This window comes from Ascaphus truei, chromosome 4 (genome assembly GCF_040206685.1).
Source record: "Ascaphus truei isolate aAscTru1 chromosome 4, aAscTru1.hap1, whole genome shotgun sequence".
Classification (NCBI taxonomy): domain Eukaryota; kingdom Metazoa; phylum Chordata; class Amphibia; order Anura; family Ascaphidae; genus Ascaphus; species Ascaphus truei.
Window position 1 is genome coordinate 374722309 of NC_134486.1, and position 17667 is coordinate 374739975.

Below are 17667 nucleotides of genomic sequence, written 5' to 3' on the forward strand. Positions count from 1 at the left end.
TCACAAGAGATTTGATGATATTAGGTCCAAATTGAAAAAGAAAATACAACACCAACGCGTGCATGCTACTGGCACTGGAGGTGGGCCCACACCACAACGTCTCATATTAAGTCCATTGGAGGAGCTGCTTCGGGCAAAATTACTTCCCGTCATCGTGGAAGGCTAACCTGGTGACCGTGATATAGGAATTTACCCCTCACAATTTCCACCAGGTGAGAAATATTACTGTACTAGGCGTGTCGTTGCTTACAGTTATTTTGCATAGTTACACTGCTTTTTATACTGTCTTCACAATATAAGCATACCTGCATCTATATATGTATATGTCTGATTCTGTATATATATATATCTCAAAATAGACATATATGTTGTAGTCCTACTAAAAGCAGTAACTAATATAGCACATGCCATTGCGTGCTCATTTACATGTGAATTCCCAAAATGCATTGCTGCAGTGGAAGCAATTGATGGTGGGCGAAGATGGGGAACAACAGGGTAGTACACATGTGTAACACATGTTAATGAGAAATTATTACTAGCTACAGGTACAGAACAGAAATATGTATAATATTATTGTGTATTTTATTTATTTTACTCCGACAAACATGACATTACTGCCTATTTTAAGCATGCATCAAATATATTGCATGCAACGGCCTACAAACATCACTTGCACTAACACATCTATAGTTGTTTATGAAAAGGTCCATTTTTGCTTTAAGTCATATACAGACAGCATAATGAGGCACACGTATCATATTTTATGTCATTGTTTTCATAACTTAAAAACTGCACACGACTATTTTGCTCATCTACCATTGTGTTAAAGCAGCTGCAATTAATATCTCATCACAGCATACACTTCAACAGAGGGGGTGGGGTTCAGCACACACACTAATTACAGCCTCATTTTAGGGTCAACTTAGTTCACACCATTTTCACCTGTTTCAAGTAATTGAAAGGTGTGGCTGATTAGGCTTTTTGGGGAAGTGAATACCGTTCTTACAGCCTGACTAGCACAACTGAAGTTAATCACACTCATTTGAAAGCTTCACTTTTGCTACTAAATGCCCCAACAACTCATTACTTATCAAAGCGTACCTCACACATTAGTTCACTCATATCTATAGTTGAACTACTACTATCAACGACACATTATCACACACTGCATGTGTTGTCTTGTTGAGTCACAGCCACATTCAGGTGTGCCACATCTTATATTAATGTACCACACATATCCTCTACCAAAAACAACACTTTTTGCAATATGACCACCTTCATGATAACCATTGTGAATGGTCAGCTCATGATAGTTATGTACATTATGATACTGATATCACTACACAACATATGATTTTTATGTACAAATTTTATCTATTTATCCTCACGCATTACTGCAGGAACATAGTATGTTTTATGTTAGGGAACTCAAAAGTTCTAAGTACACAGGCAAGTACATTGTTATTACAACTATTTATGTTCACTTTCACACACACATTTTGGGTTAAGGAAATGATGCTGTTAGGTACTCATAAATACAGAACATACAATAACTGTTTGTTCAATATTTACACATGTAAATGTAAAACTTATGTTATTGTTATATATAGTTGCCCCTGAAGGACATGTGTCACCTGAGACTGAACAAGTGTCTTCACCTGGGTCAGCCAGCTCAACACACCTAGAAGGTGAGTGTATCAGTTGGTGGCCATATAATATGTGCTCTTCTATATGTTATGTTGTCATGTTCATTATTTGTTTTGCACATCTTCTTTAAATAGGATTACTTAGTGTCAGTGAAAATGAAGTGTAAGGCAACTTGTATTGTGTTAGTGATGTTAACTATCATGTAGGAGTTGTGAGTTTACAGAAAGTTTTCATTCACTCATATTTCATACTGAGTCCAAACATTATTCTTAAGTCAAGGTAGTTTTTAATGTGAGGTTATAAAACGTATGGAAACATGTTACTTGTTACTTATGACACAGTACAATTACATAGTAACACAGCAGAGATTAACATGCCATTTAATAATGTGTACATTTATTTGTAGAACATGATGAAGAGGATTTTGATGATGATGATGATGATGATGATGATGCCGCCGCCGCCGCCATAGACACACAAATACAAGCAAGTGACCATGAAGAGGTTCCAATTGAAACTGTTTTACCGCCAAAACGTCCAGCAAATACCACATATGATGCAATTGTAGCTTCTGAGGGAAAAATTGTGGAAGCAGAAAATCGTCGCCATTCTGACCTGATGACAGTGCTGGAAAGGATGATTGCACTGCAGGAAGAAACAGTTTCACAATTGGCACATCTCCACAGAGTCTTCATTGAAGTGCCTAAACAGTTGCAAAAAATCAACACCTCATTCGAAGCATTAGTTGTTCAGCAAACACAAGCTAATTACTGGAGAATGACTAATGTACCACAATTCAACAGCTCACAGGCAGGATCTGTTCATGCAGGTCAGTTTTCACCACATGCTTCTGATATTCATTCACCAGGCCCAAATGTTACCGGTCAAGTAGCAGACATTGCTGTGCAGGTTCCTGACGCCATCCTACCGCTGGCATCTGTACAAATTCAGCAGCTGACACCTACAAAGGAGGCCACAAAAAGAAAACACAAGCAGTTACTACTGACCAGTTTTTGGTCAAAAACAACAAAAGACACACATGAAACAGACCAACCATCACTTGTGCAGTGTCTACCAACTTGCTCACATGTGTCAGTGGGCACAAGCCCTGTCCGTGAACAGTCACTACCCAAAAGCCCTGTAGGTGAGTCACTGCCCAAAAGCCCTGTAGGTGAATCGCTGCCCAAAAGCCCTGTAGGTGAATCGCTGCCCAAAAGCCCTGTAGGTGAGTCACTGGCCACAAGCCCTGTAGGTGAACAGTCACTACCCAAAAGCCCTGTAGGTGAGTCACTGCCCAAAAGCCCTGTAGGTGAATCACTGCCCAAAAGCCCTGTAGGTGAGTCACTGGCCACAAGCCCTGCCCGTGAAGTGCCAGAGGCCACTCAAAGTGGCTCTGTTGTGCCTAAAGTTGGTGGCAAAAGAAAAAGGAAAATTCAAGAGACAACAAGCAGGCCTGTTACTCGCTCGCAAAAGGAACAAAAAAAATAAATGTTATAATTCAGAAAATATGTCTTTGGCCTTGTTTTGTTGACTTCAGATTATCTAATTACTATTGTATGTATGCTGAAGACTGTGTTGTTTCCAAACTTTCAAGTATGTTCTTGTACACGTGAAGTTTTGGAAATGTTAACACTACTAATTAATGAATAGTGTTATAAATATTTATGTTTTAATCGTCTGTTCAGTAATGGTCCACCAGGAGCCAGTTGCTAAGTTTAGAGAAGCTGCCATTTACTTTGCAGCAAAACATTGCATTTGGGTATGTTAATTGATGTAATCATTGCATGTGCATATTATTTTCATGCAATTATAAAAGCACCTATTTAACTGCAAACATCTTTCTTGTACGTGTACAGCAGGATTTTGTGTTAAATATTACTTACCTTTGGTGGCCATTGTAATGTTGTCCTTTAATCATTTATGTGTTCTTGTTTCAAGAACATCTCTGAATTTATACTAAAATATATGTAGTATGTATTGATATATGCACACACACACACACACACTGTGTGTGTGTGTGTGTGTGTATATATATAGTACTATCTAAACTGGTATAGATGTATTTACAAAAAACATACACTTCATGCTTCCTTGTGAAAACACACTATTTTAATAATACAGGCCTAATGTTTGACAACTATACTAAGTGTGAGCCTCTAACATTATTGGGTGCAAACAAATGTTTATGACTTAATTCACTCATGTTTATCACCATTTAAATAGGTTTCATACAAGGCCTACTTACTGCCATCAATATGTTGTGTGTACTCCTGCAATATAAAAAAAAAAAAAAAAAAAGATACAATATATATATATATATATATATATATATATACATATACATATATACACACACACACACACACACTATACATATAGTACAATATACACTTTATATATATATATATATTTTTATGAGAGAGATATATTTATATATATATATAGATACACACGTATTTAAACTCATGCAGACAGGTAGTTAACCAGACTTTCAAATACACACAGAAAAGTATGTGGGAAAAAAACATTTCATTTTGCAGGTGTGTGTATTTACTGATATGGCTGTCTAAGCACTATTTTCACACAGTGCTCTTTGTTATTTTTCTAGAAAACTCAATGTTACTGAAATAAGTGTAGCAATGTTTTCACAAACGAGATAAAATAATGATACATGTTTTTCCCACATTCGCCTATCACTAACCACAAAACTTAACCCAATTAAAAGGACACATCCAATTGGCGTTTGAAATAAGGAGTAAAATTAGTTACTTTTGTTGACCTTGAAAACGAAACACAGGAATTTGTTAGCCATTGAGCAGAATCATTTTGATGAGCAAAGAAGACAGAACTGCACACATCTTTTGTGCTACTCTGACATGGCTGATGAATTCGTTAACAATATGAATCCCCTTTTAGGGTATAAGTACATGGTTTCAGAAGCTATTTTAAACAGTCGCGGACACAAAGCAAGCACACGCCAAATCTATGATTTGATTCGAGCAAAATATCCTTATTACCAAAACCGTAGGCATGCGCGGAATTTTAATTCCTCAATAAGATTCACTTTATCAACTAATGACTTTTTTGAACGTGTGCAGGATAATCTAGAACACACCTATGGTTTCTGGAAGATTGCAAAGGAAAAGCATTTTACCCTGAAAGAGGGCACATATATTGTTGTGAAAGGCATATTTATTCCTAATGCCAATAGCAATGGATCCGCTACTACTGTTCCGTGTGAATCGATACCTGCTGCAATATCTGCACCCTCCATTCCTGAAACCCACATTGTACAAGAACAAAAGTACTATGATTATGTACCAAGCCTTTCAGCTGAAAATGCATTGGAATGGGAACCCGAAGAAATGAACCTACCTCCCGACCAATTGTTTGAAGAAAGCAGTGGCGATTCCTATGAGCGCTTCATGGAGGAGATGTGTGTCATACTGGATTCAGCGGGTGGGTCAAGCGTGGATGAAAATGCCTTGCATTTCTGGAGCGACCAGTTGCAGCCAGACGAAGAGTTAATTCTAGAAGAATGGTAAATATAACAACCGTTATGCGTTGACTGTGCGTTTAAATGTTTTTTTTTTTTTTTTTTTTTAACCACCATTTTCCCTTTCAATGCGTGGATACAGCGTAACATTGCAGACTGCATAACATGTAGCGATCACAAAGAAATTGTTGCCGAATACAATATAGTATAACCTGAAAGAGTAGTACACATTGCTGACGGAATAAATATACGTACTTTCCTATCCCTTTAACCATATTAGCAACATTTTAACATAACTCTAACACATACCTGTTTTGTTATCATGCAACATTTAAAAGCGGGTCCCCCACGTATGACGTGGGACCCTTGTCATGGGCCAAGGCGTCCTTAAAAAGGATTACGGATGTAAGTCCCGCCCCCAAGCGACGTGCGCGCCTCAAAGCCTATTGGCTGTCATGTTTTGTTATAGTAACGGTAACTGCAGTGTGTCATGTGTGCGGCTCAGTGTTTGTAGGCGCCAACTGGGCGTTAGCTGAATGTTAATTGAGTGGGAGGAGTGTTAGCGTGCGTTTCACGCTGGTTTAACATGACGTCACACGTATTGCATTTGCGCATTGTGTTATCGGCCGTCCTTTCTGTCCAAACACGTCTGTTTCAAAAGAATACAGATGTACTCGTTTAGAACGAATGTAGTTTCGTATTCATTGTATTTGAAATAAAGATTTTATGTTTAATGGTATTTTCAAGATGTATTGAACGCACAACGTACGCTTTGTTTTGCGCATGCGCTAACAGTTAGTGCAGCCAAGCGTGAAGTGCGTGCGCACACTAAGATGTGCGCGCACATTTTTCAGTATACAGGCAACGTTCACATCATATACATAGTTATGCCTGCTACAAATTTAAAGAAACATTACATACTGATGTACACTTGTACTTCTAACATATAAGTGAGTGACGTGTGTATGTACACAATCATATAGAGCTGTGTAATGCGTTGTCACGGATACATATATAGTAAGGTGCCATATTTGACCATCATGTGTTTGCTGTATTTCAGAGATGTCGGGGAAGATACAATCGGATCAATGTATGATTTCAGAAGAGTCTACCTTTATATGAGATGATTGTGAGGAGGAGTCACCGACTACTATACTACATATGGAACTAATTTTATATTGCTTGCAGCGCTTATTAACAAACAATTAAAAATGTGATACCCTTATGCCTATATTGCATAAGCACTTAATTAACATAATGATGTTGCAAAATAGTGCCTCATGAATTTTTATTGAGTGTTCTTTAATGACTACTATCATTTTATGGCATGGTGTGTTTTATATATAACAACCATTCCCACTCTGCTAACACATTTGTGTATTCTATTGTGTAATGGAACGTATGACTGTCGAAACTATGTAACAATAATAATAAGAATAATTATAATATGAGCATGTTCATGTATAGCGCTGCTAGTTGTACACAGCGCTTTACAGACACATTTTTCAGGCTGAGGTCCCTGGCCCGTGGAACTTACAATTTATTTTTTGCCGCCTGAGGCACAGGGAGATAAAGTGACTTGCCCAAGGTCACAAGGAGCCGACACCGGGAATTGAACCAGACTCCCCTGCTTCAAACTCTCAGTGCCAGTGTGTGTCTTTACTCACTGAGCCACTCCTTCTCCCAATGTAAAGGACACTTACAACCAACTAGCCATTTCTTGTTAAAAATCTCTTGTTACATGGGTATGTTGATAAAATGGTTTGGGACTGTAGCAAATAATGTTATTGGCCAGATGTTGTGGTCCCCTACAATGCATGATGTTCTGATTATGACATCAACATCATGTAATGAAGTACGTTTCTGTGTATATTTCATTAACCTAACTAACTATAGTTTACTGTGTTTATTAAACGTTCTAAAAATACATAGTATAGTCAATATGATGATATAAGCTACCATAATAAAGCTGGTGTTATCATTTGTCGGTGTTATACATGGATCCTACACAAATTGATACAGACACAAACAGTTGTCTTACAAAGTGTGTCTATGCTAATGTGCACGTGATTGACGTTACAATTGTGAAAATACTTGATAATTATCATCATGATAATGATGAAGTGACGTGATTTATATTCAAAAAATATTACCAACATTGTCATATTGGTAAATTATAAATGCTAAATGACAGTAACATTAGCGACAAATTTGTCTTCTCTGTTAACAGTTTAACACTTGGTACATGTAGGACACATCCACACACGTGTGACTTATACATACACATGTCACAAATTTAAATTAATGTTGACTATTAATTCCTAGCATTACAAAACACCAACATTGCTAAATATAAGATGTAGTACGCATTGTTGTGATTGCAGGCATTCATGCATGGAGTTTTATGATCAGTCAATTTTATCCGTGATGAATGATCTCCCGTAAGTAAAGAAATAACTACAGTTATCCCCTTGTCTCCAAACACCTCTATATTACATTAATGGAATTTATAAGGAAACATACATAAAATGTGATGAAATGGGAGTAATCATTTTCTAATACAATGCACATGAAAGCTCAAGAGTAGCTAAATGCATATACATGATACAGAAAGTACATATATGTAACATTTGTGTTTTAATCAATATGTTGGGTTTTTACTACAAATAATTATAGGAAGATTGATGTAGGCACATCTTATGAGAGATGTCAGCAAATATACATACCATGATCAGTCATACTGGAGATATACCTATAATGCAAAGGAACAATATATAAATTGCAAACATTGACATGCCATCTTCAGTACCGTAAACAACACAGCAAAGTGTGTATTTGGTGTTAAATGTGCAACACCATGTATATTTCATGACATTCAAAATGTAAATCAGGCTGGTGTACACATCATATGGATGTACATGTTACACTGCCCCAATAACATTGTATGTAAGCATACTAGAAGCATGAATGAGTATGGGCATAATATGTGTATTGTGTTAGCATAAGGAACAACACAATGCTAAAATATTAGTGCTTTGTTACCCCAGTTGTATTCACATACACACAACTAAAGTAAAATTGAAGAGGGATTATATAACCTGTGCAACAATAACATACCGGTGCCACATCCCTTTGTGCACACAGCAGAGAGAAGAAAGGTGTGCAACCCATATTCATCTGTGTCCTACCAGAAGGGTATATAAAAAAACATTATTGTTAAGATAACATAATGTAAGTATAAAAGTATAACTTGGAACATATATGTTTTTACTTACAAGAAAAAAATGAATTGATGAGATTCTGGCGTGTCTGGCCACCACTGGCTGTTTGTTCATTTTCAGCAGCTACATGGGTGGGATGTTCGTCTACCACAGGCTCAGCTAGGTCTGACTGTACATTGTGCCTGAGTGCAACATTGTGCAAAATGCAACAGGCAAGGATAATATCAGACACTTTTTGAGGCTTGTATAGAAGAGCCCCACCAGTTCTGTCCAGACACCTAAATCTGGTCTTGAGTAGGCCAAATGTCCTCTCTATAACAGATCTTGTAGATATATGGGCTGCATTGTACCTGTCCTCTGCTTCAGTTTGAGGGTTTAGCACCGGAGTCAAGAGCCACGGCCTAATTCCGTATCCTGAGTCACCTATAATGAATTGAGCACACATAAGCTGACATTAGTGATCAAATTGTACAATGCCAACATTCCTAAATAAAAATGTGTTTTGAGTTAGAACATGTAAATGTGTACTCACCCAGCAGCCAACCATGTTCAAAATGTCCCTCTTCGAACGCATGGAAGACTGAAGAGTTCCTCAGGATAGAGGAATCGTGACTGGAACCAGGGGATTTGGGTACCACATGCATTATCCTCATCGTCGCATCACATACCACCTGTACATTGAGTGAATGGTAGTGCTTCCGATTGCGGTACACATGCTCACTCTGACTAGGTGCAATCAAAGCAACATGTGTGCAATCGATTGCACCCAGCACACATGGTATCCCTGCTATATTATAAAAGCCAGTCCTGACTTCCAGCCACTCTGTCGCCTCTGTAGGAAAATGAATATAATTCCTAGCGCGTCTATTGAGTGCATAGAGAAACTGGGTCAAGGCCCGCGAGAATGTAGATTGCGAGACCCCGCCCACTATGCCCACAGTTGTCTGGTATGACGCGGAAGCAAGATAATGTAATGAGCACAGCATTTTAACAAGCCCAGGGACTGCACGACCTCTGGCTGTGAAAAAATCTAAATCTCCCCTTATTCTCCTGATAAAGAGCTAAGATTGCTGCTGAACTCAAACGATAGCGACTTACAATCTCCTCCTCACTCATCCCATCTAACTGGGTTCTCTCCCTGTACAGACGCGGACGAGGCACAACTTGTCTCCTCTGTCTTCTCCTCTGATCTCCTGTCCCTCTCCCTGTCTCTGTCGTATCCGCGTGACTGTCACTGTCACTGTCCCTCGGTGTGTCCCTCCCTTGCCCTATATGATTGTCTTCATCATCAAGCATGTCATAGAAAAGAATGTTCCTCCGTCTCCTAAACAATCTCAACATTTTGAAATGAGTAGCTGTGAATGATCAGGTAATGGGCGTCCTTTAAATAGGTATGTGATGATGTCAGGTGACATAGTAAAATGCAAGGTGTTACATTAACATAATAAAGTACTTCTGTGGCAAGCTGTGTGCAGTTCTTGTTATAAGTATTTGTTGTGTGTATTCTGCAGGGAATGATGATATTTGGCAATGATGTGACGTGAACCTTTGTAGAAACATTGCTTGCAAATAAATAGTTGCATGTGCAATGCATGTAACACTTGTGAACGCAACAGTCAGTCATGTAATTAGGCAAAAAGGCTGAGATTGACGTGGGAAAAGTTGTGTGTAACATGTGTAATTAGGCATGTTATTGTGACATGTTGACAACAATGAATAGTCGTGTGCATATGCATGCATTTGTGTAATGAGGATAGTTGCTATAGAATGAGTTTACAAGGTGTCCCAATGCTGAATTACTGTACATGTGTGTATAAGTTAGGTTGAAGTGCTTGTAATGCTACGGTTACAATGTAAACATGCAATGTGATTGAGCGTCCAATAAGTGACGTCATGAAAATAGGGAGGACCCAAAACTAGATGTAAACATGAGAAGACAGATGTACATGAACGTTTAAAGATGCGTGTCACATTACAAGCATTGTGTAATGTAAAGGAAGATGAATATACTGTGTATGTGTGACATGTGTGACATGTGTAACATCATGTAAATAATTGTCGCTCAGTTCAGTAAAATGTGTGATATGATGTGAGGTTCTCCTTTAAGAGTTGAGTATAGTATTTTCCCTTGGCACATCATCACATGATGAGTAATGTGACCCGCAAATGCTGCAAACATGTAAAAGTATAATGTTATGCAAATAATACACGTCAGCTGTGACACAATGCAGGGAATGCCCCCACACTGTAATGCAAATGACGTTTGTATTGTGAGCAATGAAACGTAAACAGTACTATACTGTTATACGTCCCCGCTCCATTGACTCCATTGATGTACAGAAGTTTTTTTTTTCTAAGTGCCGTTGCGGCAGCCTTAGCGATCGTTCTCCCCTCCAAACTGCCAACTTTAGTTGGCGGGAGAAATTGGCCATAACATCTCAATTTCGTAGTGCCGATCAGCCCCGATAAGCTGTTTTTTTTTGTTGAATCCAGCCGATTTAAAAAAGTGGCGATCAGTGGCGAAAACAGGCTTATCGGCAGCCGACTGGCCATAACAAAATAATCGGCTCCGAAACCTGGCGATATCAAGCACTTATCGGCGCTTACTGAATCTCAAACCCAATTTTGGCTATAAAATGGCGATAATTCCCTTATCAACGCTTACTGCATGAGGCCCTAAGTGTTATTTGGCGCCATATAGGTCCTTTGCATATTCAAATCTTTTCTGGTTTGGAGAAGCCAGGTTGACTGGTTAGGCAGCCATTGTATTTCAAGGACATTGAACTCATTCACAGTCATATTTTGGTATATTGTTTGTTGTATTTTACTAGCGCTTGTTCACTAATTTTTCACTTTAGGCTTTCAAGATGCTTCAGTACAGGTGGCTCAATCAGTGGATCCTAGTACTACAGTGTGAGTGAGTGGCTAAAGGGAGTTAAATTGTGTACTCACTTGAAAATAAGTGTATATTATCAACCTTTTGGATCTAAATTAATTAAGAAGGCTATGATCTACTTCTGCTTAATTTGTGCATGATTCATGTTCACATAAATAGATAACATGAATGATTGATCTTGTTAAGAGGTAGAATTATAGCAACCTTTGGACAACTATAATATGTTCTATTAAATAACCACTTCATATGAAGCTTAAAACTGTCATCTTACTTTAATGAAGCTTAATTGCCTCTGAAAACACAATCATTGTACAAACAATATTTGTTTTCGTAGGGAATTAAAGAAAATGACCTTGTTAGTGCTACTTTTATCGGAATGTTATTTTACAATGATTGGTCTAAAGAAAATGTACTAAAAACAAAATATAAAATTCAATGACAATGCAAGCAGCATAAAAGCAAAAAAAAAAAAGCTAAGTCTAGCAATTGTTAATGGTTAAAAATGATCTAACTTTTTTTTTGTTGTTGTAACTTTTACATAGTAGATACGCAAGTGAACAACCGCTGCATACATTATTATTTCTTTAATTATCTTTCTCTTCAATATCAGGAACCAATCATCTATAATTATATTATTTGCCTTATACAAACTTTGATGAATAAAGTATAACTGTACATGTAGCTACAGGATTGTTGACATTATATATACTGTCTGCTTATTGTCATAAGATACTCTTAACCTTTAAGCCAAAATCTTTCAAAACTATTAGTGTTAAATCTTGCAGCTGCTGTCAAATTTATTCTGTTCTCTGTTCTCTACGTTACACCTTATTTGAAATGTTTGTTAAATTGTATATATAATGTTCCTCAATCTGTCCCCTTGAAAGTTCATGCAGTGTTATAAAAGGGTATGTTAGTTCAATAGAAATCAAACAATCAATTAAAACTTTTTTTTTAGCCCTGCAATTTAAAAAAGAAACAGTTTGGAGCACTAAGTATAGGCGATGGAAGTAATTGTTCATGTAAAAGTACCAGTGAATTAACATGCATTCCATAACATATATCCTTATATTCTCATTTTTTTTTCTCTTTCTTTTGATAATCACAAAATAACCTTTTATTGTTGCCATTTTTCTGGTTAAAAATACCCCTTTATTATTTATTAAAATATTTTTCCAGGATTGAGATAGTAATCTCCCTTTGAAGTATGTGCTGGAGTACAAAACAGAGACAACACATTAAATGACATAAATGATCAAAATGCAATAGCACTTATTACTTGAATTTTCTAAAAAAAAAAAAAAAAAAAAAAAGAATAATGTTAGGTCAGTGGTTTCTGGGATAAACACAAAGCAACAAGTTTACCATATGAATATATTTGTACAGATGCAGTGTAATACCATGTCCCTTCTACAGCTACAAAAGGTTGCAGTCTCACAGCAGACCGCACAGCTATTAGTCTCCAAGAGATGAAAAAGCAGAGGCTGTGACATTTCACCACCACGGTTTTCTTTTGAAGCAGCATAGTTTAGGGAGCACTGAATGTAATCAAAATGTGTTAATTCCTTGGTCATTCTTAATCTAGTGTGGTTGGAGTTCCCAGGCTAGGGTGTCAAAACCAGTATGGTAGGTCGTTTAAGAAGTTAGAAGCCCGATAAAAGCATAATGAATGTCCTTCGATTGAAGACAGTAAACATGGTACTGGAGTATGGCAGGAGAGTAAGAACATTGTGGTACAGTGTGGAAAGTAATTCAGCATGCGTATCTCAGTGATGGGTGTTTTATTTCTATTGGCCATAGATTCTATCCTACCAATAAATTTATTTTTACCCTGAATTAATAAACTGATTTTAAGCACACTCATTTTACACTTAGACGCAAAGAGTGCTTTCCTCATTTTTGACAATTAATGCTTTGTTCCCTTTTTGTACCTGTGTCTACATTCATATGTTTATTACATCTAGCTGAAGCGAGAGTACAATCCTCTTCTCCTCCCTCCCTTTACATTTTTCAATGTTTTATTTGTATGACAGAATCAATCAAAACATAGCGTGATATAGGGTGTCCGATTTACTGAGGTGTCACTAAGGAGCTGTACACAATTGTACCACAATCTTACGTGACATAATTGGCAAATGTTTCACTTAGAATTTTTGTTTGCCTTAGAATAAGTACCTCAGCTGATTACATTTAAAATAGGTTGAACTTAATGTACGTACTGTATATAGGCTATATTCTAGAAGCTTCGATAAAATTGTTGCCATCTCAAAAGGTGTGGCATGACCCCACCTAATGGTTTGTCATTTGTGTCATAAGGGTATTCAGAAAGAATCAGAAACCTTTACCACAAGTCACAAACCGTGACAATAACATTAGGGACAGCAGTGATGTTATCTCAGTCTTTTTGTAAGTGAGATCTGGCTGCAGTCTGTAAGAGATGCACAGAGAGAGCTGCATTTACCTGCACAGCTCTTACAGGCGATTGCACTGTTTTTATTTAAATTTTATTAACACAGTATTGAAGCAGGGGATCTCCAGAGCTGCACCGCATTAATTTGAGCCTTGGGGATCCCCTGTTTCCCAAGTTACAGGCCCCGGGATAGGGTGCCGGTATCTCCTGTGCATTTAAATGTCCCGGTCACTGGACGCAGTAGATTTAAACATTGCGGGGTGATGCCGGCACCCAATACTGGGGTCTGTAACCCGGGAAGCAGGGGTCATTAACCTGAAATGAATGTGGTTCAGCTGCTACAATACAATGTTATTATAGTCTAAATACAAACAGCTTCAATACCTCAGTGGCCAGCCGTTAAGGCAATGAAGAGGTTAAACCGGAGTATGTGGTTTCTTGGGGGTACAGCGGGTGGGTGAAGGGGGTTGTTGTCCCAGGGTGGGTGGTTAGGCCTGCTGGGAAGGTTGTGGGAGGAGTTAACCACATTCACTACCATAGCGGTAGTAATTGCTTTGGTAATGAAGGGGTTAAACATTCCCGCTACCCACCCGAGAGGCCTAACCATCCACCCAGGGCAAATACCCCCTTCACCCATGAAACATTAAAATACAACAAATCTACTAACCACCTCCTCTACCCCCAACACCCATCACCCCCACCAACACATACAGTACAATAATGGGCAAAATCCCTATTATCCAGATATGAATAATAGCTCATTTGCCCATTAATAATAAAATATTATTCAGCCAGCAATAAGTAAATTCAAGTTCTACTTACCCCTGCCAGGTTGAAGGCCATTCTCATCTCCGTTCTCCTCATCCTTGTCCTTTGTGGGCAGCAATATTACAATCAAAAGAATAAACTAATGGTCACTAACCCCTTAATCACCTTACTGGTTAGTAACCGCTATAGTAATTAACGGGTTAACCCCCCTTCACCCGCTAGTAATAAATGGGCAAGCTAAAAAAAACAGGCACAAAATTTAGCACATGAAATTTAAATAAAACAAACATTTCACAATAAAGCCATTGATTGCGACTGTGGTAAACCATGCCCACAATATATGGGTATGGATTGCCACACTGACAATAAATGGGCAAACTAAAAAGAAACATAACACAAAATACAAGACATAACAATTAAATAAAAACAATCATTTGCCAAAAAAATGCATTGCTTGTCACTGTGCTTATCGATAGCCCGAAATGGGGTATAGATAAACACATTAGCATTCAATAGGCATCTAAAAAAAAATAGGCAAAGAAATAAAATACAATCAATCTTTTTCTTACCTTTGATGTCTTCACCTTCTGATTGTTAAATGCTTGTTTTATTTAAATGTTGTGTTTTACTTTGTGCTTTTTTTTCGCTTGTCCATTCATTGCCATAGTGGCAAACCATGCCCATATTATATGGGCATGGTGTACCACTGTGCCAATCAATTGGTTTATTGGCATTTTTTTATATTGCAATGTAATTAATTTTATTCGGTGATTGTTTTTTTATTTGTAGATTGCTTATTCATTGCTATAGTGGCAAACCATGCCCATATTATATGGACATGGTTTACAACTGTGCCAATCAATTGGTAAAGGGGCAGAAGGAGGAGGTGGGGATAGTTGCCTCAGGGGAGGGTGGTTAGGCTTTCAGGGTGGGTCACGGGTGAAAGGGAGTTAACCCCTTAATTAGTATAGCGGTTACTAACTGCTAAGGTGATTAAAGGGTTAGTGACCATTAGTTTTTTTTTAATTGTAATGCGGCTGCCCACTGAGGACAAGGATGAGGAGGACGGTGATGAGGGTGGCCTTCATCCTTTCAGGGGTAAGTAGAACTTTTATTTATTTTATGCTGGCTCAATAATGTTTTATTTTTTAATGGGCAAATTGGCTATTATGAAAAATCTGGATAATAAGGATTTTGCCCATTATTGTACTGCATTTGTTATGGGGAGGGGGGGTTGTTGGGAGTGGAGGGGGTGGGGAGTATGGTGCCCATTCTTTGCCATTGGGGTTATCTTTGCTCCCATTGAGGGCATAGGCATTCCACACTGGCAATCAATGGGTGTATTGGCTAGTATTCTGTTTTAATGTTTATTGGGAGTAGCAGGGGTGGGTGAAGGTGGTATTTGGCCCAAGGTGGGTGTTTATGCCTACTCTTTAAGATATTAAAGACATCCAGTTCCGCACACAATGCCAGTGTAAAATGGTACTATGTAATAAAAAGAATGGGGTGTCTTAGAGTACATAAGAATATAAGGATTGTAGTATGAATCTAGATCCCTATTACCTCGCGTATACAGTAATAGAGCGAATATAGATAGAATCAGTAATCTATACCACTGTAGAGTACACTACAGAACCCAAAGTATATAGTATGGTAATAGTTTATGATACATGAATATTGAAGTACATAATATATGTTCATGTAGTCTAAGCTAAAGGACACTCGTATTTCAATATTAAAATTTAAATCAGTGAGTGTAGGAATGTGTAAAATTATAAATGATCTGCCCTAAGTGGTCAATACAGATCTAGGGAATTGTCAATATATACTTGATCCCTTAATAGTGATAATAATACATAATTAATAATGTGCTTGGATATAGTAAATCAGTAATCCATAGGATACTCTACAGTGCCCTAGTGTATAGTGTGGTTATTGTGTACTTTGATACAGTGCATAATGTGTATATAAATATACTTGTGTAGCCTAATCTAATGGACACATATATAAATATGAACGTGTGAATAAGTGAGTGTAGGAATGTGTGAACAATAAAGTGATCTGCCCCGAGTTGTCAATACAGATCTTGGATTACCCTAATACCATCAGGGGTAAAGAAGCTAGGGAAGAGGCTTACAGGGTCCCCAAACCTTGTGGGTTCTGGCTCAGGGATTGTGCCTACAATGAACATGCCATTGTTATGAATAAAGACAAGTTGAACTATACTTTATGGCTCATTTTCTTGAACATCGTTGCAGTGCCAGTGTGGACAATCCTGGCTGCCCCAGGATCCTCACTGGCTGGAGGCACTGCAGCATGCAATATCAGTACTGAGAACCTGTCCTGATATCTCCCCCATACCAACACAGAGTTTCTCAAGGCCTCCTGCTCCACTTCACAGGTATGCACCAAATGTGAACACATGGTGGGCACATGATCTCACTCAGGGTGGGGGAACAGGTACTTCACTAATATTCACATCATTCACAAGAACTATCTTATTGAGTTTTCTATATAATTGTAGAGCTGCTTCTCCCTCCCCCCACCCCCCTTGAAGATTTGGCCCTTGCTACCGGTGGTGTAGTGCTTAGTACCTGTTAGGTTCCAGGAGATACTGAGGATCCGCGATGACATTGGGTAATAGGACAGGATTTTGGATGTTTCAGACTTCATTCCTCCCTTGGTGCAAGCGCATCCATCCACTGCAGGCTCCATCGTGACTGGAGACAGTCCCCACAGTGGAACTCATCAAGCATACCCCTACCCAATAGACTGTAAACTTAGGCGGGGTATATAAAACAAGGCCTTCTTTATTCACATCCACTGCAGATGGTAATACAGCGAATGCATTCTTCAGTCACAAGCCCCAGCTTCTGGATAGTGCCTAGGCCAGATATCAACCTTGAGGCCTGGGGTTTCTTTTCAGCTACTTGAGGGGCTGAGGGCACGTCTCAATCCCAAGAGGGAGAGACTCAGACTGACTATAATTTTTCATGCTTCCTCCCTAGCACAGAGGGGGAGGGCACAAAGTCTGCACCTGGATTGGCTGCACACAGACCAAGTACCACCTCCACCCCTTTCACTCAGGGATGCTGCCTGGCAATGCTTGTATTTACCAAGACTGATATGTCTGGCAGGGCAGATATGTAGCCAAGACTGGCATGGCCAAAAAGAAGAAATACACAAGGAACAATTAAAAATACACTTACTGGGGTTCTGGGGAAAAATA

The 17667-nt window shown here is 38.4% G+C and overlaps 1 protein-coding gene across 1 annotated transcript in view; it reads right to left on the minus strand.

Annotated features, from left to right (window-relative positions):
* LOC142492425 (uncharacterized) overlaps nt 1-17153 on the minus strand; it is a 58330-nt gene extending 41177 nt beyond the window's left edge. Inside the window, exons 1-2 of the mRNA XM_075595066.1 lie at nt 17033-17153; nt 16520-16616 (exon numbers count right to left, since the gene is read on the minus strand). Of these exons, the coding sequence (XP_075451181.1) occupies nt 16520-16616; nt 17033-17153 (218 nt within the window). The remainder of the gene's footprint in view (nt 1-16519; nt 16617-17032) is intronic.
* Between the last annotated feature and the right edge of the window lie 514 nt (nt 17154-17667).